Source organism: Epinephelus moara, chromosome 14 (genome assembly GCF_006386435.1).
Source record: "Epinephelus moara isolate mb chromosome 14, YSFRI_EMoa_1.0, whole genome shotgun sequence".
NCBI classification, from domain to species: domain Eukaryota; kingdom Metazoa; phylum Chordata; class Actinopteri; order Perciformes; family Serranidae; genus Epinephelus; species Epinephelus moara.
The window spans coordinates 22080066-22100708 of NC_065519.1; the positions used below are offsets into that span (position 1 = coordinate 22080066).

At 42.8% G+C, this 20643-nt stretch overlaps 2 protein-coding genes across 3 annotated transcripts; one reads left to right on the plus strand and one right to left on the minus strand.

The window, feature by feature from the left end:
• The first annotated feature begins 25 nt into the window (after positions 1 to 25).
• coq6 (coenzyme Q6 monooxygenase) lies at positions 26 to 12319 on the plus strand. Of its 2 annotated transcripts, XM_050062228.1 has the most exons (13): positions 26 to 379; positions 597 to 731; positions 2565 to 2623; positions 4476 to 4602; positions 5805 to 5935; positions 6030 to 6137; positions 8049 to 8111; positions 8218 to 8325; positions 8988 to 9190; positions 9407 to 9522; positions 9879 to 10045; positions 10609 to 10655; positions 12301 to 12319. In XM_050062228.1, the coding sequence occupies exons 1-12, from the start codon at positions 175 to 177 to the stop codon at positions 10636 to 10638; spliced, it is 1452 nt and encodes a 483-aa protein (XP_049918185.1). In that variant the 5' UTR covers positions 26 to 174; the 3' UTR covers positions 10639 to 10655; positions 12301 to 12319. The 2 variants fall into 2 exon arrangements, with proteins under 2 accessions (XP_049918185.1, XP_049918183.1); XM_050062226.1 differs by lacking the exon at positions 12301 to 12319 and having other exon boundaries at positions 10609 to 10724.
• entpd5a (ectonucleoside triphosphate diphosphohydrolase 5a) lies at positions 12315 to 18258 on the minus strand. The gene is made up of 13 exons (XM_050062225.1): positions 17524 to 18258; positions 17077 to 17156; positions 16682 to 16825; positions 16213 to 16288; positions 15660 to 15695; positions 15150 to 15238; positions 14980 to 15059; positions 14830 to 14891; positions 14634 to 14735; positions 13790 to 13933; positions 13621 to 13677; positions 12727 to 12842; positions 12315 to 12571 (listed from the first exon to the last, which is right to left on the minus strand). The coding sequence occupies exons 1-13, from the start codon at positions 17966 to 17968 to the stop codon at positions 12488 to 12490; spliced, it is 1515 nt and encodes a 504-aa protein (XP_049918182.1). The 5' UTR covers positions 17969 to 18258; the 3' UTR covers positions 12315 to 12487.
• Between the last annotated feature and the right edge of the window lie 2385 nt (positions 18259 to 20643).

Here is a 20643-nt window from a genome sequence, read left to right on the forward strand (position 1 = left end):
CAACACAACATGGCTGGATTACACAAGGGACGCAGCTGCTGCTGTTATTAGGACACATCCAAGGGGAAACGTCTGAATGAATGTCATTTAAAAGTGTAAATTATTCAAACTTGGACTGGTTTCTCCTCTAAACGCGGGACCTGTTCCGTGTGAGGACAGAGTGAAGACCGAATCATGCACAAGCTCACAAGGGCGACGCTGGCCTTCAACGGACTTGGCCGGTGTTTTATTGCAGAAAAGCATTTGTCGGCTATTAAAATCACCAACCGAGGATTAGTGTGTGCAGAACATGGAGGCGACTCTGGCAAGAATCATGAGGTTTATGATGTTGTTATATCCGGGGGAGGAATGGTTGGATCTGCAATGGCATGTTCCCTAGGTGAGTCACGCCCTCCCCTATTACAAGCAGTGTTATCAGGAGTTTTAACTTGTGGTAATAACTCTAAAAGCTTGAATATAACCCCTCAGATGTAATACAGTGCAATAGGGGACACCAGAAATATCTAAACACACAGTATCACCACATTATTGTTTTTAAATTTTACTGTAGCAACACTGTTAAGACTCAATCTTGTATGTGCTGCCATTTTTGACAGGCATGGATCCCAACCTGGAGGGTAAGAAGATTCTTCTACTTGAAGCGGGCAAAAAGAAAGTGATGGACAAGGTCCCAGACACCTACAGCACCCGAGTCAGCTCCATCAGCCCAGGCTCTGCCACCGTCCTCAGTGGTACACTATAATCTGACACACAAAAACATCACCATCACATGGTTTATATACTGTATTTACATCATATATTTTTCGTCCTGCTCTTTTTGAGAGGTTTTGTGTATTCAAAAGGGCAGTTTCACCACAGGCCAAAAATAAAAAATGTTATTTCTGTGATCATTAGCTCCCTGTGACAAGCTTGTGGTGCTAGACTAATACATGACTCCCACAAGGTAAGTAAGGGATCAGACTCTGTCCAGTCACCGCGGCTTAACTAGGATCATATCTGACCTTATTTGTTCCGCTCTGTAACTTTAGCTTGGCTTGATGGACTTGTCTCCGTAACATGTAATGTTCTTTGACATAAATCTGCCACCTCAAGTTTTAGATCAGTTAAAAATAGCTGTTCCATAGAAATATACTTTTTGTTATTTAAACAGACTGCCTGTATGTGCAGGCAAACACAACCACAGTTTTCCACATGCACTTCTCACTACTGAACTATATGATAATTTATGAAATAATATACAGATTAATTTTCAAGTGTTCTGCAAAGATTGATAGTTGGTTTTCTCATCTACCCCCAAAGAGAACAAACAAACAGATTAAAATGTCTCAGAATGAACTCACCATTTTCATTTGAGCTAGTAGAAAATAATCATTTTGCTAAATTATTTGGGGCGGTACAGTGGTGCAGTGTTTATTGTCACCTCACAGCAAGAGGGTTTCTGGTTTGAACCCCAGGGTGTGGAACCCTTCTGTGTGGAATTTGCATGTTCTTCCCGTGTCAGCGTGGGTTTTGTCCTGGTACTCTGGCTTCCTCCCACAGTCCAAAGACATGTAGGTTAATCGGTGACTCTAAATTGGCCGTAGGTGTGAATGTGAGTGTGAATGGTTGTCTGTCTCTATGTGTCAGCCCTGTGATAGTCTGGCAACCTGTCCAGGGTGCCAAATGTCAGCTGGTATAGATTCCAGCATCCCCCACAACCTCTAACAGGATAAGCAGTTACAGAAAATGAATGAATGAATAAATTACTTTGGTTGTTGGACACATAAGTTCCACATTAACCCCGATTCAGGTCTTAAAATAAGGACAGCATGCGGTCAGCTTAGCAATTAAGTGATTAGAGCATGGCCAACAACAATTACAATATCTCCCCTAGCAGATCATGCGCCACATAATTGCTTGGTAGCAATATTCTGTGTGCAGGTGCAAGTGAGAGACAGAGAGGCTAAAGCTTTGCTTAATGTTTCAAATAATCTCTTTCAACCTGCTCTCTTGCATTATTTGTGTGTCATTTATTGACTTTACAGTGTGTACCCCTTTATCTGATCGGGCGTCTGATGTCAACACTGAAATGTCAGTAGAGATTTTGATAGGAGTGCAGTGGTTGGAGTTTATTTGAAATATTGTGCCTAGCTGTGTCCTCATTGCCTCCCATTGGCACCTGCATAAAAATAAAAGGCAAGAACTTGTCTCACACTTAACAGAATTTTCAGATTTTATGGCATATCTTTTGCAGTAACTTTACATGGTGACTTAAAATCTTATTCTATTCCCCACGACCACTTTTCACATCCATAGAATGAGATTTGCGCCTGGTTGTTGGTCCCTATGCTGCTAAATTCTGCCCAGTCCAGCTCAACTTAACCCCGATCCCAAAGACTGGTTGGACCAATTTCCTTCTGCTCTGCACGTTACATAAACATATGCACTTCCACTGACTTTTGTTGAAATTCATGTTTTGACTTTTAGAGTATGATTACAGTTTTTTTTAATACATAGGCATACGTTGTTTTATTGCACTGAATTAGTATTGCAGTTGTTTTAAAAAAGTGTTTGTGCACTCACAGGTATTGGAGCATGGGAAGACATCACACAGATGAGGTGCAAGCCCTATAAAAGGATGCAGGTATGTTCTATTGTGAACTCACTGTTTCAATAAGTTGTCTTTTGAAAACTGCGACACAAGGGCGCAGTACTTGTCATCGCACTGCCTGGTCAAAAGTTCCGAAAAGTATAACTTCAAGACAAACAAAATAAGTAGAGCATACAGCTGTATAGAGCATATCATCCCTCTGTTATGCAACTGGATTTTTTCTTCATATGTACTCCAGACATTCTAATTTACGGCCCTACGGTATGTATTTCTGTCATCCATCAATCACAGCACCATACAATTTGTGGAGAGAGAAATCTGTACTGCTCAGCTTCTACTCAGTCATTCAGCTTAATGAACAAGCAACACAATGCTGTATCATATAATCATATGATATGGTATGTGGTATGTAATTGTTCACATAAAAAGGCAAAAAGGGTTTCATGTAACATACATTTTGTTCATTCTTTTGTGCAATGTATGCATTTTCTGTAGCTTTGTAGGATCTGTGGTGCGAGGGATACCAAAGAACACAAGGTATATTTAAAAAAGGACATCTCCTGGCATTTTCAAAGCACTGGATGGCTCTCTGACCATGCAAGTTTTATTTATTAAAGCCATGTTTTCTATGAAGAGTAAATCATTTTGACATTTTCAAATTGGTACTCGTTCCCCACATCTTATAATTATGAAGATTCATGTGAACAACGGGAAGAAGATGAAAGATTAGGAGAGTGGTTGTTTGCTGCAGAGTGAACTCGCTTTACGGCTGTGGGTGCAGGCTCAGTCCGTCTTGTAAGATGTGGTCGGTGTGTACCAAACACCCGACCGCAGGGTTTCTCTCTGGGCCTAAGATGTCATCATGCAGTGCCTTACAGTGATTATGGTAGTGTACCTCTCCTATTATACCTTCACTCTGCTACCACTGTTTTGGCTTGTTTGCTCACTGAATCTCAGTCATATACATCTCACCAGCGGCACTGGAAAGTATGTACTGCAGGTCAGTTTTAAATAACATTCTTTCCATGCAGTAAAATGTTCTTTCACCTTAAACGTCCAGTAAGCATTGAGGGTTTGGATTTGAAACAAAAAGCAAACAGCGTTTTTTTGCCATCAAGGCGTCATTTTGCCTATGTTTTTCTCCATAAAAATTGTGAGGAAGTGTATTGTATAAATCTTAAAGTATGTAGTAACTGATTCTACCCCAACACTGCATTATTTCACCGAGCATTAAACAAAACCAAAACAATTTTTGGGCTGGTCTCAGTAAATCTTTCCTCCCAACCACTTATCACAAGTTGCAAACCCACTGCCATTAGTGGTTTTCTGTAGGGTATATCCCCCTACTTTATGACAAGTTGGAAAAAAGTAGCGCAGCAGCATATTACTGCAGAATGATGGGTTTTGTCACCATAGTTACAACCCAGGAGAGGATTAACCTTGTACAAACACTTTTCACCCCCTCATGTTTAACTCAAACAGTACTTTCAGGGCTGAAATTACAGTAACCTAAACCTATATCTCACTTTGCTGGTTTTGGTTGCGGATAAATATTGACTCGCTCTTTATGTTCACAAACATGTCATTTGTTATTTGTGTTTCTAAGAGAATGTTTGCAAAAATCCACATCACAAAATGTCATTTGGTCCTCCACCTCAGAGAGTCCATTAAGCTGAATTCAGCCGAGCAGCCAGAGGGGTGTTGGTGACCCTCATTGCCTCGGGGTTTTGATGTATGTAGGCTGTGCCAACCTCTGACAGCAGCTAACAACTTTGATGTGTTCAGCTCAATGAAGCGCCACTTCTCTGCCCAGCTATATATAGGGAGAGGGGATGCATTTAAGGATAGACTTGTAGACCACAGGCATAATGAGTCTCTCATTTAGGTTTGGGATGCCTGCTCGGATGCCCTGATCACATTCGATAAGGAGGACCTGCAGGACGAGATGGCGTACATCGTGGAGAACGACATCGTTGTGGCTGCGCTCACTAAACAGCTGGACAGCTTGTCTGGTAAGCAATGAGTTTATGATTAAAACATGAAGCCCCACTCAGTGAGCAGCAGTACTCTCTCTGTAAGACCTCTTGATTCCTGTTCCATCTGCCTAATGGACGCTGAGTCTGGCACCTAATGCCACCACATTTATTCCATCCTGTCCCCAGGTTTTGTTTATTTGTACTCTCTCCCGGTGACTGTTTTTAAAGACAAGTCAAGCCCTTGGAGCCGGTCATGTTTTTCCTGCAATTTCAATCAAAACCTCACATTTTGGGAACTGCCGGCCCCCGGCACCCTCTGAGGACACGTGAAGTGGTCCAGTGACCTATTTAAAGCAACCATGTGCTCCCAAGCTCTGCCGCCTCTAAAGACACCAAAGCGCTGACAGTGTGTATAGCGCTCTATTGACATTAGACCAGCCTTTGTGAGGTTCACAAATAAAACTTAGCCCCGCTATGTGCTTGACAGTTAAAGTGGCATATTTATAAACACTTTTCGACATTTTGCGCCAAACAACGGATGTGTGGTTGCAGCACGTTTTTTGCCTCATGTGCCTCCCATTTGTCCGCGTCTCTCTCTCCTCTCATTTTAGCCGTGGTGTTGTTATGCTCAAGACGCAGTACATGAAAAGTGCACTCCACGCCAGCTGGTTTCAATGTAACCCTGCTCTCCAATCACTGCAAACCCATATTTGACATTCATGTTCAGGGAACCAGTAGCCGTTCTGTGGATGGGTCCCACTCCAAGTCGGCATGAGCCAGCTAGCTCAGGATCCTTTCATGTTCGGGATGTCCAGCTGCTGATATTTTAAGAAGAGGGGGATGTTTTAGGGCAAAATCCAACAAGCTGGCAGCATGTGCGAAGTGTGGCGTGGTGTTCTTGTAGATAAACACTATTAGTTAGTGCAATGTGGCAGGCCAAGGCCATTAAGAAGAATGTCAAATGTAAACTTTTGCAGCTACCATATGCCAAGGAGGGAAACCAGTGGTGTTTTATGGGGTGGTTTATAGATCTTCCATGCTTTGGCTGCAGGGAAACCATCCTCTCGTTTTGACAGAAAAAGTAGCAAAGCTTTTAGTGTGATGATACATACACAGGAGGCCCAAGATTGATCCCTTTGTTGTGAGAGTCACACCAGTTGACATTTTATTTTAACCACAGTTTTTTCATTTCTTGCTGCTTTTGTCCTCAGCAGTTTTATGTCCTTGTTGTTTGTCAGATAACGTGCAAGTTAAATACAGGTCCAAGGTGGTGAAGTATGGGTGGCCCATGCCCCACCTGGCAGCAGACTCCATTCCATGGGTCAAGGTCACATTGGCCAACGGAGAGACAGTTCAGACCAAGCTGCTGGTCAGTTTGATTCTGTTATCACAGACTATAGTTATATATCTGTTCTTGTCCTTTTTGTTTTTTACCGTTTCCCTTTTTCTTATCTGTTTTTCAGATTGGTGCAGATGGACCAAACTCAATGGTGAGGCGGGCACTGGGGATACCCACAGTCAAGTGGAATTACGACCAGTCTGCTGTGGTCGCTGTGCTGCACCTATCAGAGGTAAATATTCAACCAGAGGTGGGACCATGTCACTGTTTTGCAAGTCTGAAATAAGTCTCAAGTCTTTGCACTCAAGTCCCAAGTCAAGACTGACAAGTCCTAAGTCAAGTCTCAAGCCCTAAACAAGTCATAAGACCCGTTTTCACCACACCAACACTTTTGGTATGGTACCTTTGGAACCAAAAGTAGCCCTTCAGACGTGGTACCTAGATCCTAGATCCACTTAGCATTTCCACCGCAAACAGTACCCTTTAAGGGCAGGGTTGTTGTCACTCACTGCTCCGTCCAGCACTCACTGTTCTTCCTCCTTTATCAGTGTGCACCTCGTTAATCGTCCACAGAACCAGGCCACACGTCAGCATTTTCTGAACAAAATAAAACAGGCTGCAGTGAGAGTCTCTCGCAGTGAGATGTGAGATAGCAGGTTTTGCATTTAGTCCTTCTCAGGCAAGCTCAGGGGTTTAGTGTTGCCAGAGCCCACAGTAACAATGCTCCGCAACACTTTTTTTTCTCCAAGTGAGGATTAGAATATATAAGCTGACTTGGTCAAAATTAATATATATTAACGCTTGAAGATCCACTCATTACTAAAAGTGTGTGTCATTTAAAAACTAAAGTAATGGTCAAAGTTGTCACAGTGAAACGTAAGGTGTGCTGATGGATTCATGTCGTCAGCTCATACATTGAGCAACATTACTGGTTAAAGTTCCACCTTAAAAGTCGCTGGCAGTCAGCCCAGTGAATTAAGTTATTTTTTCTCAGAGTCCAGCTGCTGCAAGAGGCAGAAAAACATCATTTGATTTTATAGTTACAGTTTACTAATAAACTCTATGAACAGTGGTTACATGAGCTTCAAAACCAGCCACATTCAGCCCTGAGCAGAGTGACCATCCGCTACTGACCAATCAACAGACTGCAGTGTTCACAGCTCCACCTTTTAGTACCAGATCTGTGAGCTAGGTACCCCAACAGAGAGGTGACCAAAAATGGGGACGGTACAGTAGGTTCCATTGGTACCATCCACAACTTTTCACAGTGGAAATGGAAAAAAAAGTGTACCAAACTGAACTGAACTGCACCATACTGCTCAGTGGAAACGGGGCTATAATGCACTTCTCACCAAATATAATGCCATTTTAACATAAATAATAATACATTTACAAAAATTACCAAAGCTGTATAAAAAAATTGTTAAAACAAGTTTGTTGGAAGCTGTTGTGTTTTTGTTTGTTTTTCAGCCCTCATGTTTTGAATACTGCAATTTGTTTTTTGTTGACCACATAAGCAAACAAAATTGTCTTTGGTATCATTTTTTTCCAACTGGCATTCAGTAATGCAACGTTCTTCATGGTTCTCCCCTGTTTGATTGAATGCTGTCGGATTGGTTCAGGAAATGATTTGTGGCACACTTTTTAAAGAATATACTTTTTAATCTGTGGGCTTGGGGGAGGGTATCTAGTACTTTCAAGTTAAAAGGCTCAAGTCCAATGAAATCATGAGTCATTAGTGTTTAAGTCTAAGTCGAGTTTCAAGTCTTTTTTGAATTCGAGTCCCAAGTCTTCAGACTTGTGACTTGAGTCCAGAACTCTGTATTCAACACATGCATTCAGTATAATTCTTGATATTTTATTACAGTGTGTGCTATGCATCACTGCCAGCATATTGTATTTATAATTTGTGCTCTTAAATATTTAAGCATTATTGGATGTTACTGAGTGAATTTACTGTGTAGTGTTTTTGCTATAATAGTAATTTTAATGTCACATCTGAGAACAACACACCCACCCAGAAGTACCCTTTATAATATCTTGTTTTTAAGGACAACATATTTAATTAAAATGTATGCCGTACAATGCAATGCCAAAATACTTCAGTATGATATTTAATTTAGTTTGATTGATGTGCTGTCAGCCCACAGAGAACAATGTCGCATGGCAGAGGTTCCTCCCAACAGGACCCATTGCAATGTTACCGGTAATATGTCTGCATTATTTACTGCAGTATTTTTTGTCTTGCAAAATAACTGTCTGTCTCAAAAGTATTTGATAACGCTTCTACATCCATGCCTTGTGCACTGCAGCTGTCGGACACAGAGAGCTCTCTGGTGTGGTCAACCAGCCATCGGCTGGCGGGGGAGCTGCTGGAGCTGGATGAGGAAAGCTTTGTCGATGCTGTCAACTCTGCCTTCGTAAGTGTTGCTCTGACTGTTAAAGTGCTGATGTTGTATTCATAGTGAGATTTCACATCTGTCGGGAAGATGTCGCAACGTTTCTGTGTTTGTGTTTGTGTGCTATATGTGGCAGGGATTCTCCGTAGACTCAAGTGTTGAGCTGTTTTTTTGTGACCTGACAAACAATGTCATCATTGTTTTGCCCAGACTTTATACAATGCTAATATATCTCAAAGAGAATGTATACCTATCCATTTTTTTTTTACGTTTGGAGAAACTCCTTTTTCCCAAGCTGGCTATTTTTACTGAGCCTGCTGATGGACGGGGTCACCACGGTTGAGTCACGTTTGGTTTCAGGCCTGGTTTGCTAATTAAACCTGTGGTCTCCCAGTGTCGACCATTACTGCATGGAATGTTTTTCAAACAGAGCTAATTCAACTGCATAGCCTGGCCGGCATCTTCTTTTAATTAGCCCAGCTCCCGAAGCCCTGCCAAACCAGTTAGTTAGGGAGGGGAAAAAAAGAGCACTTTCGCTGGCCTGGAGTTCAGCTTTGCTCCTATGTCAGCTAATTTCTTTGTCCACTCAAAGGGATAATGTCTGTTTTCTCTCTTTTCTGGTCATTTTTCATTCCCTGTGAATATGTCTCTGTCTTCTCGCCTGTCTTTGTGTGCACAAACAGTGGAGTAATGAGAACCAGTCAGAGCTGTTTGAGACGGCTGGCGCTATGTTCCGCAGTGCCCTGGCGGCCGTCATGCCGTCTGCAGGTTCACCTCGACAGCTTCCCCCAAGTGTGGCAGGGATCGGCCCAAAGACCAGGGTCATGTTTCCTCTGGGCATCGGTCATGCATCAGAGTACGTCAGGCACCGCGTAGCTCTCATTGGGTAAGATAGTCATAATAAAAGTAATGACCTCACATTAATATTTCCAGGTTTTTAGAGTAAAAATACTGATTTCCTAAAAATCAGGTTGTAAAGCAGGATTCTGAGCATTTTGCATCAGCTTATGTTGGGAATGACTTTGATCCTTGCACTGTGCATAAAATAACATACCGTGAGTGGAATGCATATGGACAGAGAGGGTTATGTTTATCTTTGCAGGGACGCGGCCCATCGTGTCCATCCTCTGGCGGGTCAGGGAGCCAACCTGGGCTTTGGGGATGTGGCTTGCCTCACACAGCTCCTGAGCCAAGCAGCCTTTGACGGGAAGGACCTGGGTCAGTGAGAACTCTAAACAGACATGAGCACTGCAACCATAGGACAGTGGTTTCCTCTAAGCTCTTTTCCATAGCCCCAACTCAAACGCATGCTGTTGATCCGAATTATAAAAAGCATCAGCTTTTCCGGCAACATTTATTTGATGTTTTTTTTCTGTCCATTCTGCCAGGAACTATATGTAAGTTGCTTTTCATAAAAAATGAAATCCTGTAATGAGATATTGTATTTATTTTTTCCACTGTTAAATGTCTGGAGGTCAGAATAGCACCAGTGTATTGACTTAATGTAGAAAACACATGACAGACCTACACGAGCTGAAGCTACGTCCTCATTTAGTCTTTGTTTGCTTGTGCAGGGGCGATGCAGCACCTGCTAGAATATGAAACTGAACGCCAGCGACACAATCTGCCCATGATGGCCGCCATCGACCTCATGAAGCGCCTCTACTCCACTAACGCTGCTCCTGTCGTCCTCCTACGCACCTTTGGTCTGCAGGCCACCAACATGCTCCCAGCGCTAAAAGTAAGCTCCCTCTTCCTCTAGCTTCTACCGCCTCCTGCACATCCCAGTGAACCTGGCCATCACTCAGATAATATCAACCACCTGTCAAGCCTAAGCCCCGCCTCCAGCATGACCCCACCCTCCACCCTCTTTTCTGATTACACGGAGCTTTACTTTAGCGGTGTCTATAATTTCCAGGGTTCTGAACCTACTACTATGGCATCTAAGTTTAGCCCCAAATTTAGTGTTACCAAAAGTGTGTGGGTGGGGTGCAGGGCTGGCTCTGGGGCAGCGGACAGCGGTGTTGGCTTGTGTTTTCACACCCCTTTTATTACCGACCACTCATGCGAAATGGCTTTATTCCTACTAAGTGATTCAGACCAACACAACTGTTACGAGTTGTAAAGGCAGTTCAGTATGGAGGCACAAAAGTTAAACGTGACATGTTTTTTTCCATATTAAATGTTGTGAGTTCACTGGTTTACAGGTCTTGTATAGAGGCCTCAAGTGCCACGCACTCGTAACAGGCTTTTAGCAAGCATGATTTAAAGGTTACTGAGTTGATGTCTCTTTTGCCTCTGCAGGACCAGATGATGGCATATGCAAGCAAGTGATGCATCTGTCGTGCAAGGTAGTCAGTGAATCTTAAAAAACTGTAAAAATTGTGAATGTAAAATAATAAAAAATATATTTTACTCTTTGTGATGTGTTTTCCTGTGTGTGCTTTGGTGCAAAATAAATCCACATGCTGTCCCAAGCATAGCATGACATGTTAAAGGCATAAGTATTGTTGATTTTATGTTAGAATTTCCCACTGTTTTGCAGTTACAGTTAATAGACCAAGCTCTGAATTATCCAAGAAGTACATTCATTCTCAGATGAAGTCTTAATCCAATGTTTGCACAGTTTGATCATATGATTTTAAGCTTAATGCAACAATTCTATTAATATTCTACATGGGAGACTACATGGCACCCTCTAGAATTTCATTACAAGAAGTCTGATTAAAAAAAAAACCATAAATGCACAAAGAATCTTTTTCATGTTTTATTAAAACATACATGTATAGTATACACTTATTTCACTGGATTTAATAAAAACAACAATTTACATATTGTCAGCCATCAGGTTATTCATACTGATGAGCATTTCTGAGCGATTGTGCAGCATAAAGTTTTTGCAACGTAAAAAGCAGTTCCTGTCAAAAAGATTTCACTAATAAAAGTTTACATTATGTATATACAGCAGTAGTTATTGAACGTGTTGAATACTGAAAAGACAGCAAAGGCACGGTGTGAAGAGCAGTTACACAGAAAGTTCATGATATTGAATGAGGATAATTAAAATGCTCTACATTAGATAAAGTCATTTAAATATTTGTACAGTTCACAATAAGAAATGAATTCAAAAACAGAATTCAGTATCACTAATGTTTTTGAGCAACCAGCAATAAATGAAAGAGTCAGGCTTCAAACTCTTTGCGTAATTTCTGTTTACATTTTTGCTGTATTTAATGGCTGTAAATTACGTTGTTGGACGCATCTATCTACCCGTGATGAGAGGTCTTTCTATTGCTAGTCTAAAATTCGAGTTCAGACCTAGGGCCCCTGCAATTTAGCCATGCTTGATAAGGTCTTTTTCACTCTAGACATAACAAACGATAATGGCTGCAGTTTAAAAGTACAGGCATTAACCTCAAACATTTAACAGCTATACAGCACAGTCTGTGAGAGGCAACTCTCCACAGCGCTGTCTTTGCCCCCCCCCCCCAGTCATGGTGAATCCAACACTACTTTATGAATATGTACAACTCTTTAGTCGACATCAAAGCAACTGTCTTAGCTACAATATCTGCAATTAAAGTGTTATGTGCAAAATCGATGAAAGAAGCTGTATGATTGTCAACTGCTCTATTTCCAATGATGGCGAGGGGCAAATGAATTAGGTAAAATAATTTAGTGCTAGAGTGAAAAGAAGACTGATTTACAAGCATTTTGAAAGACAACTATGGTTGCACTTCCAGCAACTAGTCTCTAAATAAATTCCACTGTACTGTACAGTGCACACCAGGACCACAGTAAGCACCAAATACCATGACTGGTTGTGTTGCCTCTAAACAACAGGTAGGTGAGGAAGACATTTCAGATCAGACACCCATGAGGAATCAAAAATGTAAACGTTTTACAAAAATAAAGTCAGCCCACCAGTCATGAGCTCAACATACAGTAGAAATAGCTGGCCTTATAAAAATATAGTGATTTCTTTTTTTTCAACAGTTCGGAGTGTTCGCAGGGTGCTGAGGTTGAAGGAAAAGAGGAGGAGGGCGTGGTGGGTGAGGAAGCTTGGTTGGGACCAGGTGTGTCTGCGAGGGGACGGGCTGATCGAGGGGTGGACGGAGGACGGGAAGCCCCACAGTGACAGACTGTCCCTCTCAGTGCTGGCTGCAGTGACAGCAAGCTGTCCTTAGTGGATGTTGAGGTTTCTGAAGTAGTCAAAGGTTGCCCCCAGGGCCCAGCTTGTCTCCACGTTGTTCACCTTCTTGGCTAGCTGTTGAACAGAGAGACAGGAGGATCATTAAAACCACAAAGAAACAATTCCCTTCACCTACTGTCATTGATTTTAAGTCTTGTGAAATACTGTGCAGACAAAATACGAAGGTTTTGTCATGTGTCTCTGTCTACAGTAGGCGCTGATGTGCTCACCTGCAGCACAGTGCTGTCCTTGAAGCCAAAGCCCTCCTTTAGCAGACAAGTGATATATGTCATATCCATGCAGAGGAAGGGGCTGATAGCACGGTACTTGGTCATTTTGTTGCACACTGCAAACACAAAAAAAGCCACAGGTGTCAGACATGACAATAACACAGGTTTCTCATAGCGCTGACAAAAAAAGCATTTGATGGAGACGCCTCGCTGCATCACATTCTGTGTTTTAACACAAGAAACACCTTTTCTAACCCCTGTGCGACATGATTAAAAGATGACCTTTCTGTTTTTTTTGGCTGGATAAACAGGGAGGTGCGAGGAGAACGGCTGAGGGTCAGCACAAGGCTGCGGGTGGGTGGCGGTGTTGAACAGCATAGTACACAAGTTTGTGTGTGTCAGTATGTGTCAGCCCCCAGGTGGTGTGTGGCTGTCAGGTGCCCTCCTGCCTGGGCCAGACAGACAGCTTCGGCTCAGCTGCCAGCCCTGCCTAAGCCAGCCGTGTTCCTCGAGACCATGTGACAGTGTTCTCACAACACAAACAGCCTTACATAACACATCAACTCTTTCCTACTTGCTATAAATCTGGTTCTACACGGACATTGCAAGTGTCGCACAGTGGAGCTGATAAGCACGGTGTGTATCTGTTAAAATGTTTTATAGTGATGTTTTTTACTCTATAATAAACTACATTTGTCTTGTAATCCACCTCTGTATCACATTAAATCATTTTTCGTCAAGTGTGCCAAGTGTTTGGGCACAAACAAGTTTTGGTGCTTGTGCTGTGTCTTGTTTTGCATGAAGTTTCAGTGGTTAGAGCACTGATATATATAACTTGTAAGATTGTTGGTTTCACGCGCAAGTGTATGCAACACTGGAGAAGGTAACTCTTACCTTCCTTGGCTCTCTTCTTAAAATCCCTGACTTCAACCGCACCACCTCGGCTGCCATCTGCGCAGGAAAAAACATGCAATTTAAAATACCTATTTTGTGCAAAAGATGATAATTAGCATGAAAGATTATGGCGCTGGAAGGTGACTGTTTGGTGTGCGTGCCCACTCACCGATGAGGCCAGACTCCACAGCTCTGTCGAAGTAGTAGGAGAAAGCGTAGAAGATGCTGCTGCCCTTCACCTCATAAGGCTGGTGCACGATTCCTTTGATGACCTTCATAACTTCATAGTAGCACAGCTTATAGCCTGCATAGCCTGGGGAGACAGAGAAAGAAGGTAAATGTAGTTCTGTTAAAGAATTACTTTATATTAAAAATGGTGTAGTAAACAATGAGTTAAGGGTGCTTGGAGGCAGCGATGGTTGGAATGCAATTGGGAGAGTCTGGAGCCTCGGTTTGAGGTCAGCCAGGGGTTGAAGTTGGGGGCTCATCATATGATATACAAGGGAAGCCCCAGAAGGACAAGTTTCACACAGCCCCATGGGTATGGTTGGCTCAGTTGTGCCGGCAAAACCATGTGCTGACAAGAGCGGCAGTTAGCGCGGCCCTGTTGGGCTGTCTATTTTTACCACATAATTGTGAGCGGTCCAGATCAAGCCGCTCGTTACACAAAAAAAAAATAACAACTCAGGGACAAGCCCAGCATCTTTTGGCTACTTGACTGTGGTATGGGAGTGACTGCCTTATTTGTGAAGTTAACTGACAGTTTTCTTTTCGTTTAAATACAAGGTTGAGAGCAGTATAATTGTTCAAGAGGGAAGATGGAGAGAGAGAGCGAGGATGACAAAACATGCGTTTGGCGCCAAGGTTACAGAATTTTCAGCGGGTGAATGTTCTCATGAGAGACTGTATTGTACTGTACGCTATTGTGTTCCAGAGTCGGGAAAGGAATGCACGGATTGCTGCATCCAAGGCACTGGGAAGGCAATCAAAACCTCAGGGAGCTTTTATCTTACCGTCTGGAATCCCGCTAACTTTGTAGGTGGTTCCTCCAAAAGTCACATCTTCTCTGAACTTTTTCGGGAGGCAGGAACTTGTGAAGATTTTCCAATCTAGACCTGGGAAAACAAAAACAAGACACAGTTTGTCATATTCAAGTGAACACAATGTACGAAAGAATGACACTGCGAATAAAAATACTAGATACTCTACCATCAGCTCCTAGTGCTCCGAGAGTTGCCAGTCGAGCCGCGTACAGTCCATTTCCAAGGTAGCTATGTGGGTTGACATACAATTATGGTGAGTTTTAAGACAGATGTGTATGTTTCACTCAACAGAATATCTTCTTTGTGTGTTATATACCTGTGTGTGTAGAGCTGATACGTATGGTCGAAGAGGTTGAAGTTGGCGATATAAGTGGCAGGAGCGGACTGAATGGTTTTCTGTTGGATAAAAACAAATGTTTAGTGGTGTATTTTGGGTGAGAACACTCTCAAACAAGACTTACGTAACACATAAACTATTTAATTCACCTTTGACTTGGGAAGGAATGTGATCTGTGTGGATCCTCCACCCAAATCCAAGATGCCCACTGTCCTCCTTGTGTTGGAGTACAAGTGACCTATGGAAAGGAAGCTCAAAGTCAAACAGGAGAAGCTGCTATCCATCATCGGTGCACTAAACAGAGCATACTGTGTAATCTTGTGGCTTTATCACCAGTTTTAGTTTCAATTTCTCATGTTTATAACCCAGACTGTCAGAATGATACATGCTCACAGCTCATGTCTTTTCCTTACCAAGAGGGAAAATACCCTTTTGATTTAAAGCTTATGGTTGTTGTTTAAAATAAATTTGATGATGCCCCAAAAAATGTGAGGAAATATTACTTGTTTTGCAACCTGTTTGGGGCCAGTGATTCAAGCTCACAACCTCAGACAGGAGACAAGAGTCTTTCACTGCCGGGCTTGTGTGTACACTGGAGCCTCAGATATGAGCCTCCTGACCACTAACACCACCATAGCAAAACACAAACAATGTCTTACCTGTAAGGAAGTTCACCGTGACCCAGGCGAGGACTCCTAAAACAGCACATGGGGGAAAATGCCTGCATTAATAAAAGACTGCAGAGTGATAACAAGTGCTACATTTTCATACTTTAATGTGTTCAAGCACTTTGAACTGAGGAGGACTTCATTATGCTGATATTAAAGTTGTTGTAACTAACATGTGGGATTGTAGACCAGCCCAGGTAATTACAATTGTCTCAGATGTGAAGTTATTGCACTCATAAAGCGAGGATAATGAATGGCACATAGTGTATGATGAAACATAACATAATGAGGGTGTCTTAATGAGTGATGTGGAGAATCGCACTAAATTATTGGGCGTGGAGCTCACGCTGGCTTATTTATTTGTCTCAGCGAGGTAGTAACAGACCTCTTGTAAAAAGAATTACGAGGAGCGGCATTGTTTGATGCAGCCTCGATGACCGAGGCAGTTAAAGCACCTGGTCAGACAATAAATCTGTCAGAAATAAAACAAATCTAGTGTGTTGTGAAGAACACATTATTAACAGGGCATTGACAAATGACCTACCTTCTTTTGCTCCATTCATGATAGAAACACTGTTGTTTGGCACAAAGAAGGGGGACTCGTTGAACACCTCTTGCACCTGTGGAATAGATATATCACCATTTCATTACAGTTATCTGCTGCACGTGTGTTAAAACAGCACACTGATACTGCTCTACACACCCAAATATTCTGCTGTTGTCAGGATATAGTCTATTCAGGCTCTGTTTCTGTTTTAGAGTGACAGATAACTCAACCACAAGCATGGCTGGAACAGTAGCCTGGATTTAATACTTTAAATGACAAATATGGTTACTCCACACAACCCCACAACAGCTGTTTTTTGCAACATGGTAGCCACCAAATGGGCAGACTTGCTGCCTTTTTTTTCAGTGACACTTGTAAGCACTTAGTGGTTTCTCATCCTGCTCCTTGGCGGGACGGGTGGTGTTTGTGCCAAACTGTCTGTGGGCAGAGAGAAAACGTGCCTCACCTCCTTCAGAAGAGCGTTGGCCTTGTCTTCGGGCAGCAGGCGCAGACCCGCTGTGGCCTTCAGCACCACCGGGGTCCTCTTCCATTCGTCCTCTGGCACCGTCTTCTTAGCAATCTTCAGCAGCTGACGGATGGTGTTTCCACCCTGCGAAGGAGATAGACAGTCATTTCGTAATCAAGATATTTCTTCAGTGGTCAAAGTCTTTAAAAAGGTGTAAATCAAAAGTAGCAGACAGGAGTGGGCAGCAGTGACAGCATCAGTAGGAGGCATTTTTGTAATTACTCAGTGTTTACAACACATGAACCCAGCCCACAGAAAATCCCAGTGGTTTGCAGACAACTCCCTAATACACCTGATGATTAATAATAATTGACGGTGTAAACACAAATACATACCTCATCAGGGTTGTCCTTGTAAGCAGACAGTCCAGGCTTCACTGCGTGGTACATTTCATTGTCCAGAACTGGCAGTTCAACTAAAAAAGAAGTCAGTGAACAAATCATAAGCCATGGTGATATTTACGGGCTAAAACAGAAACTCAAGCACATGTAATTGCACAGCTTCTTCTTTTATAACCCAAGTTATTTAGACTGTAGCACTTCACCTACATCCTGATTCAGTTTGAGAGGTCTGCGTCCTACACAGTTGAGTCAGACAGGCAAATTAAAAGTCCACTTCAGCTACTTTTAGCAGCTGTAATGCCCATGCACTCGTGTTTGTCCTCACACCACACAGTGAATGACCTAACAGCAAGCAGACAGAGTGGGAGCCAGCAGCATGTGCAAAGACCTACTATTGGTTTAGAGGCAGGGAGAGAGAAAAGGAAAAAGTGTTGCACTCACCGGGGTCTTTCTGGATGAACTTATAGATGTGGATCCTGCTGCCTGTGCTCCCGGCGTCAAACATGATCCCGTAGAAAACCCGGCTCATGTTGACGGGGGAGGAGGCTTCAGTCACCGGCTGGTAAACCTCAGGTGTTTGGTAAGGCTCAAGTGCGGGATGGACGACTTCAGGCACCGGGTGGATCGCCTCTGGGAGGGTGTGGATGACCTCTGGTGCCGGGTGGAACACCTCGGGGATCTGGGGGTAGGTCGGCACGCCTGGCTGCGGGACTTCAGGCTCCGGGTTGGAGACTTCAGGGAGGAGGTTTTCCGTGTTGGCAGAGTGCTCCCGGTAGCGGTAGAAGTGGGGAACGTAGCGGTGGTGCCGGTAGTAAGTCGCCTCCGTTAAGAGGCTCCCAGCCAGAAACCACACGGATAAAGTGAAGAGTATGCTCGGCGTGGCCATTGTTTTCACACCCGGGGAGCAGAGAGAGCTGAGGAGGAGAAGCTTTGGATGCTGGAGTCAAAGATTGACAGGGGCCCCTGCAGACAGAGAGCAGTAGAGATGGAGAGAGGCAGAGTGGATGCGATGCACACTCAGGACTGTCCGGTCATCCGTTTACAGTATATAAAGACATAAGGGCTTGGCATGGGGCCACACCGAGTGCAGCCATCCACCAATCCTGTGGCGGTCCATCCCAGCTCCATCAGGAGTCCCCCCTCCTGGAGCTGAGCTGGAGACCGACTACCTGCCTACCAACAGCATTTCCCTTTTTTTTCCCTTTTTCTTTCTGTCTTTTTCTTTTTCTTTCTTTCTTTCTTTTTTTTAGGAGGAGGATTATTTTGGGTTATGTTTTTCCCCTCCTCATCTTTACTAGTTATTCTGGAGCCAGAAAATCCCCTAAGGAAAGGAGAAAGGGATTTATACAGAAGTCAAAATGAATGGCTCACACTCAAAAAACCAAAAGAAATGGCCTTAAAATACTTTTTATTGGTGCATTTAAGACTTACATAGTAGCTTGCCTCAGAAATTCCTTCACCCTGCATCTATTTGGACTTTCACACCTTCACAAGTGCTGAAATTTGGCTGCTACTTGAATTAAGAGTGATGCAAGTTTCTGTTTCACTGTTACAAATTGTTGCAGCTAATTTTTTTTTTTTTTTTTTTTTTTTTTACAATTTTCCGATCTTTGCACTCATTTTGGAATAACCTTATAAGTACTGGTAAGTTTTATTTTATTTAAAATACACTGGGGCTTTGCGGTCAAGACAATAAATTAAACAAACTCCTATTTCAGACTGAAAATGTGACTCATTATGTTTTGTAGGTGGAATGGCCTGTGGCTTTGTTTGATTAGGTATTACTACATCTACAAAATCATGTTCAGTAGCAGGAATGAATCATGCTTGTATTTAAAAAAAAAAAAATCCTCTCAGCCTCCCCTTCATGATCCTACAATAATCACCACATTAAATCTGCTGCAGCCCTTTCACCAACCTTAAAAAATGCAAATGTGACCTGCACTCCAGCTGGCATAGGAGTTAAAAGAATGTTAGCAATCATCTCACTCCCACTCATCCTTGTGTTAACCACAGGCTTTCCAAGGGAAAAATATTTGGGCAGCGAGGCACGTTTCACGAGAGAATGCATGAAAAGCATGAGTGGCTGTTTCTCCACTTTAGGTGGGTGGTTGGCACGGCATCATAAGCCATGCTGTAGTGTATCAGCTAATGCTTTCTCATGTAATGTTCAAAGTTACTGGCTTTAGTGCAGGATGCAGAAGCATCAAGGATCTCCCACAGCAGTTGAGCACAGAGGAGTAGAGACCTCACATGAACTGAGACTTGTACCGGGCTGTGATATTTTTCACCCACTTTGTATCAACAGAAAGTGGACAGACATCTGAAACAGAAGGCGCTGCTAGTCTAGCAATTGAGGCATCCTCAGGGAACTGACCCTGCCCCAGCCCTGACCTAACACGTGCTCATATGAGACTGTTTCACCTCAGGCAGCGGGCGACTGAGAGAAACCGAGCTGTCGACCAGCCCAGTCATGAGGGTAAGGGGAGGGCAGAGGTCCTGCAGATGGGCACAAGAGAGTGCAGGAAGTCCACAGAGAGGACAATGTGGGGAGGGTGGGGCTTGGCACCAGCATTTACCCATCATGCCATTCCACTCCCAGGACACTCGACTGTGCAAAGCACTGTTCCAACACTGTAATTTGGACTAAAAATATTGGACTTTCTTTCCTCCTTCCTTTTTTCTAAATACTGTGGCTACTTTTTTCAATCCTGCGGCTCACCAGAATGGTCGTTCGCCCCTATCAAAGCGTACATGTGCAGGACCTCTCACTGACTTGTGCCCATAGATGTCTTGGTTGCATGTTAACAGTGTGATAATGTGACTGATGAAACCTGCATAAAAATGTCCCATTAGAAATAATAAAGAAGCCATGATTTGTCAAGAGTCTTTTTTAAATTTTGAAATCACTGTTGAATATTTTCTTGCTGTTAATGTTCAGACATATCTCATGCTTAATGTAATGTGATGCATAAATCACAGCATTATAGTTTTAAACACACACCTACTTTTCTAATACCATTATAATGTGATGCAATATGAACTGCCCTCTGATTTAAATGAATGAATTTAGATGATGCATCCAAATTTTTGGACATTTTTAAATGAAAGCTGTAAACTTTTATTAAAAAATAACTTTTTTCATATTAGCTGAAACTGTTTCTATATTCACACAGCACTAAACAGATAAATTGTGCAACACAGTAACAGAATCTTGATTCACATCTGACCAGTGCTGCCTAGTTTGACAGCAGAAAGCTCCAAGGCTGAAAAATGAAGCCAACATTAAAGTGCCATGGCCATTTGAGGCTGGCTCCAGAAGCCAGTCAGTCCCTACAGACACCCATGTTAAGATGCCCAACTTAAAACAGAGGTAGCCATGTTTACAGCCTGGTACAAAAAACACATTTGGTCTCCATAGCTAATTTTCCCCTTCATGACAATTGTATCGGGGGTGAATCTTTTATATAAGTCACCTATTTACATTTTCTTTAGGCTTAAAGTGAAGCATAATTAAGGACAGACTGCTTTTGGTGACAGGCTGTCAGCTGATAGTTTTCA

What these genes read in the sequence shown, in the direction of transcription:
- entpd5a (XM_050062225.1), bottom strand. Translation starts at nt 17,968, where the DNA reads ATGGCCACGCCGAGCATACTCTTCACTTTATCCGTGTGGTTTCTGGCT. An exon ending in GTTCATCCAGAAAGACCCCG is followed by an intron (nt 17,157 to 17,523) that starts GTGAGTGCAACA and finishes CTTCTTTTTTAG; the next exon opens with TTGAACTGCCAGTTCTGGAC. An exon ending in CACGGTGAACTTCCTTACAG is followed by an intron (nt 15,239 to 15,659) that starts GTAAGACATTGT and finishes TCCTTTCCATAG; the next exon opens with GTCACTTGTACTCCAACACA.
- coq6 (XM_050062228.1), top strand. Translation starts at nt 175, where the DNA reads ATGCACAAGCTCACAAGGGCGACGCTGGCCTTCAACGGACTTGGCCGG. An exon ending in TGCAATGGCATGTTCCCTAG is followed by an intron (nt 380 to 596) that starts GTGAGTCACGCC and finishes CATTTTTGACAG; the next exon opens with GCATGGATCCCAACCTGGAG. An exon ending in ACATGCTCCCAGCGCTAAAA is followed by an intron (nt 10,046 to 10,608) that starts GTAAGCTCCCTC and finishes TTGCCTCTGCAG; the next exon opens with GACCAGATGATGGCATATGC.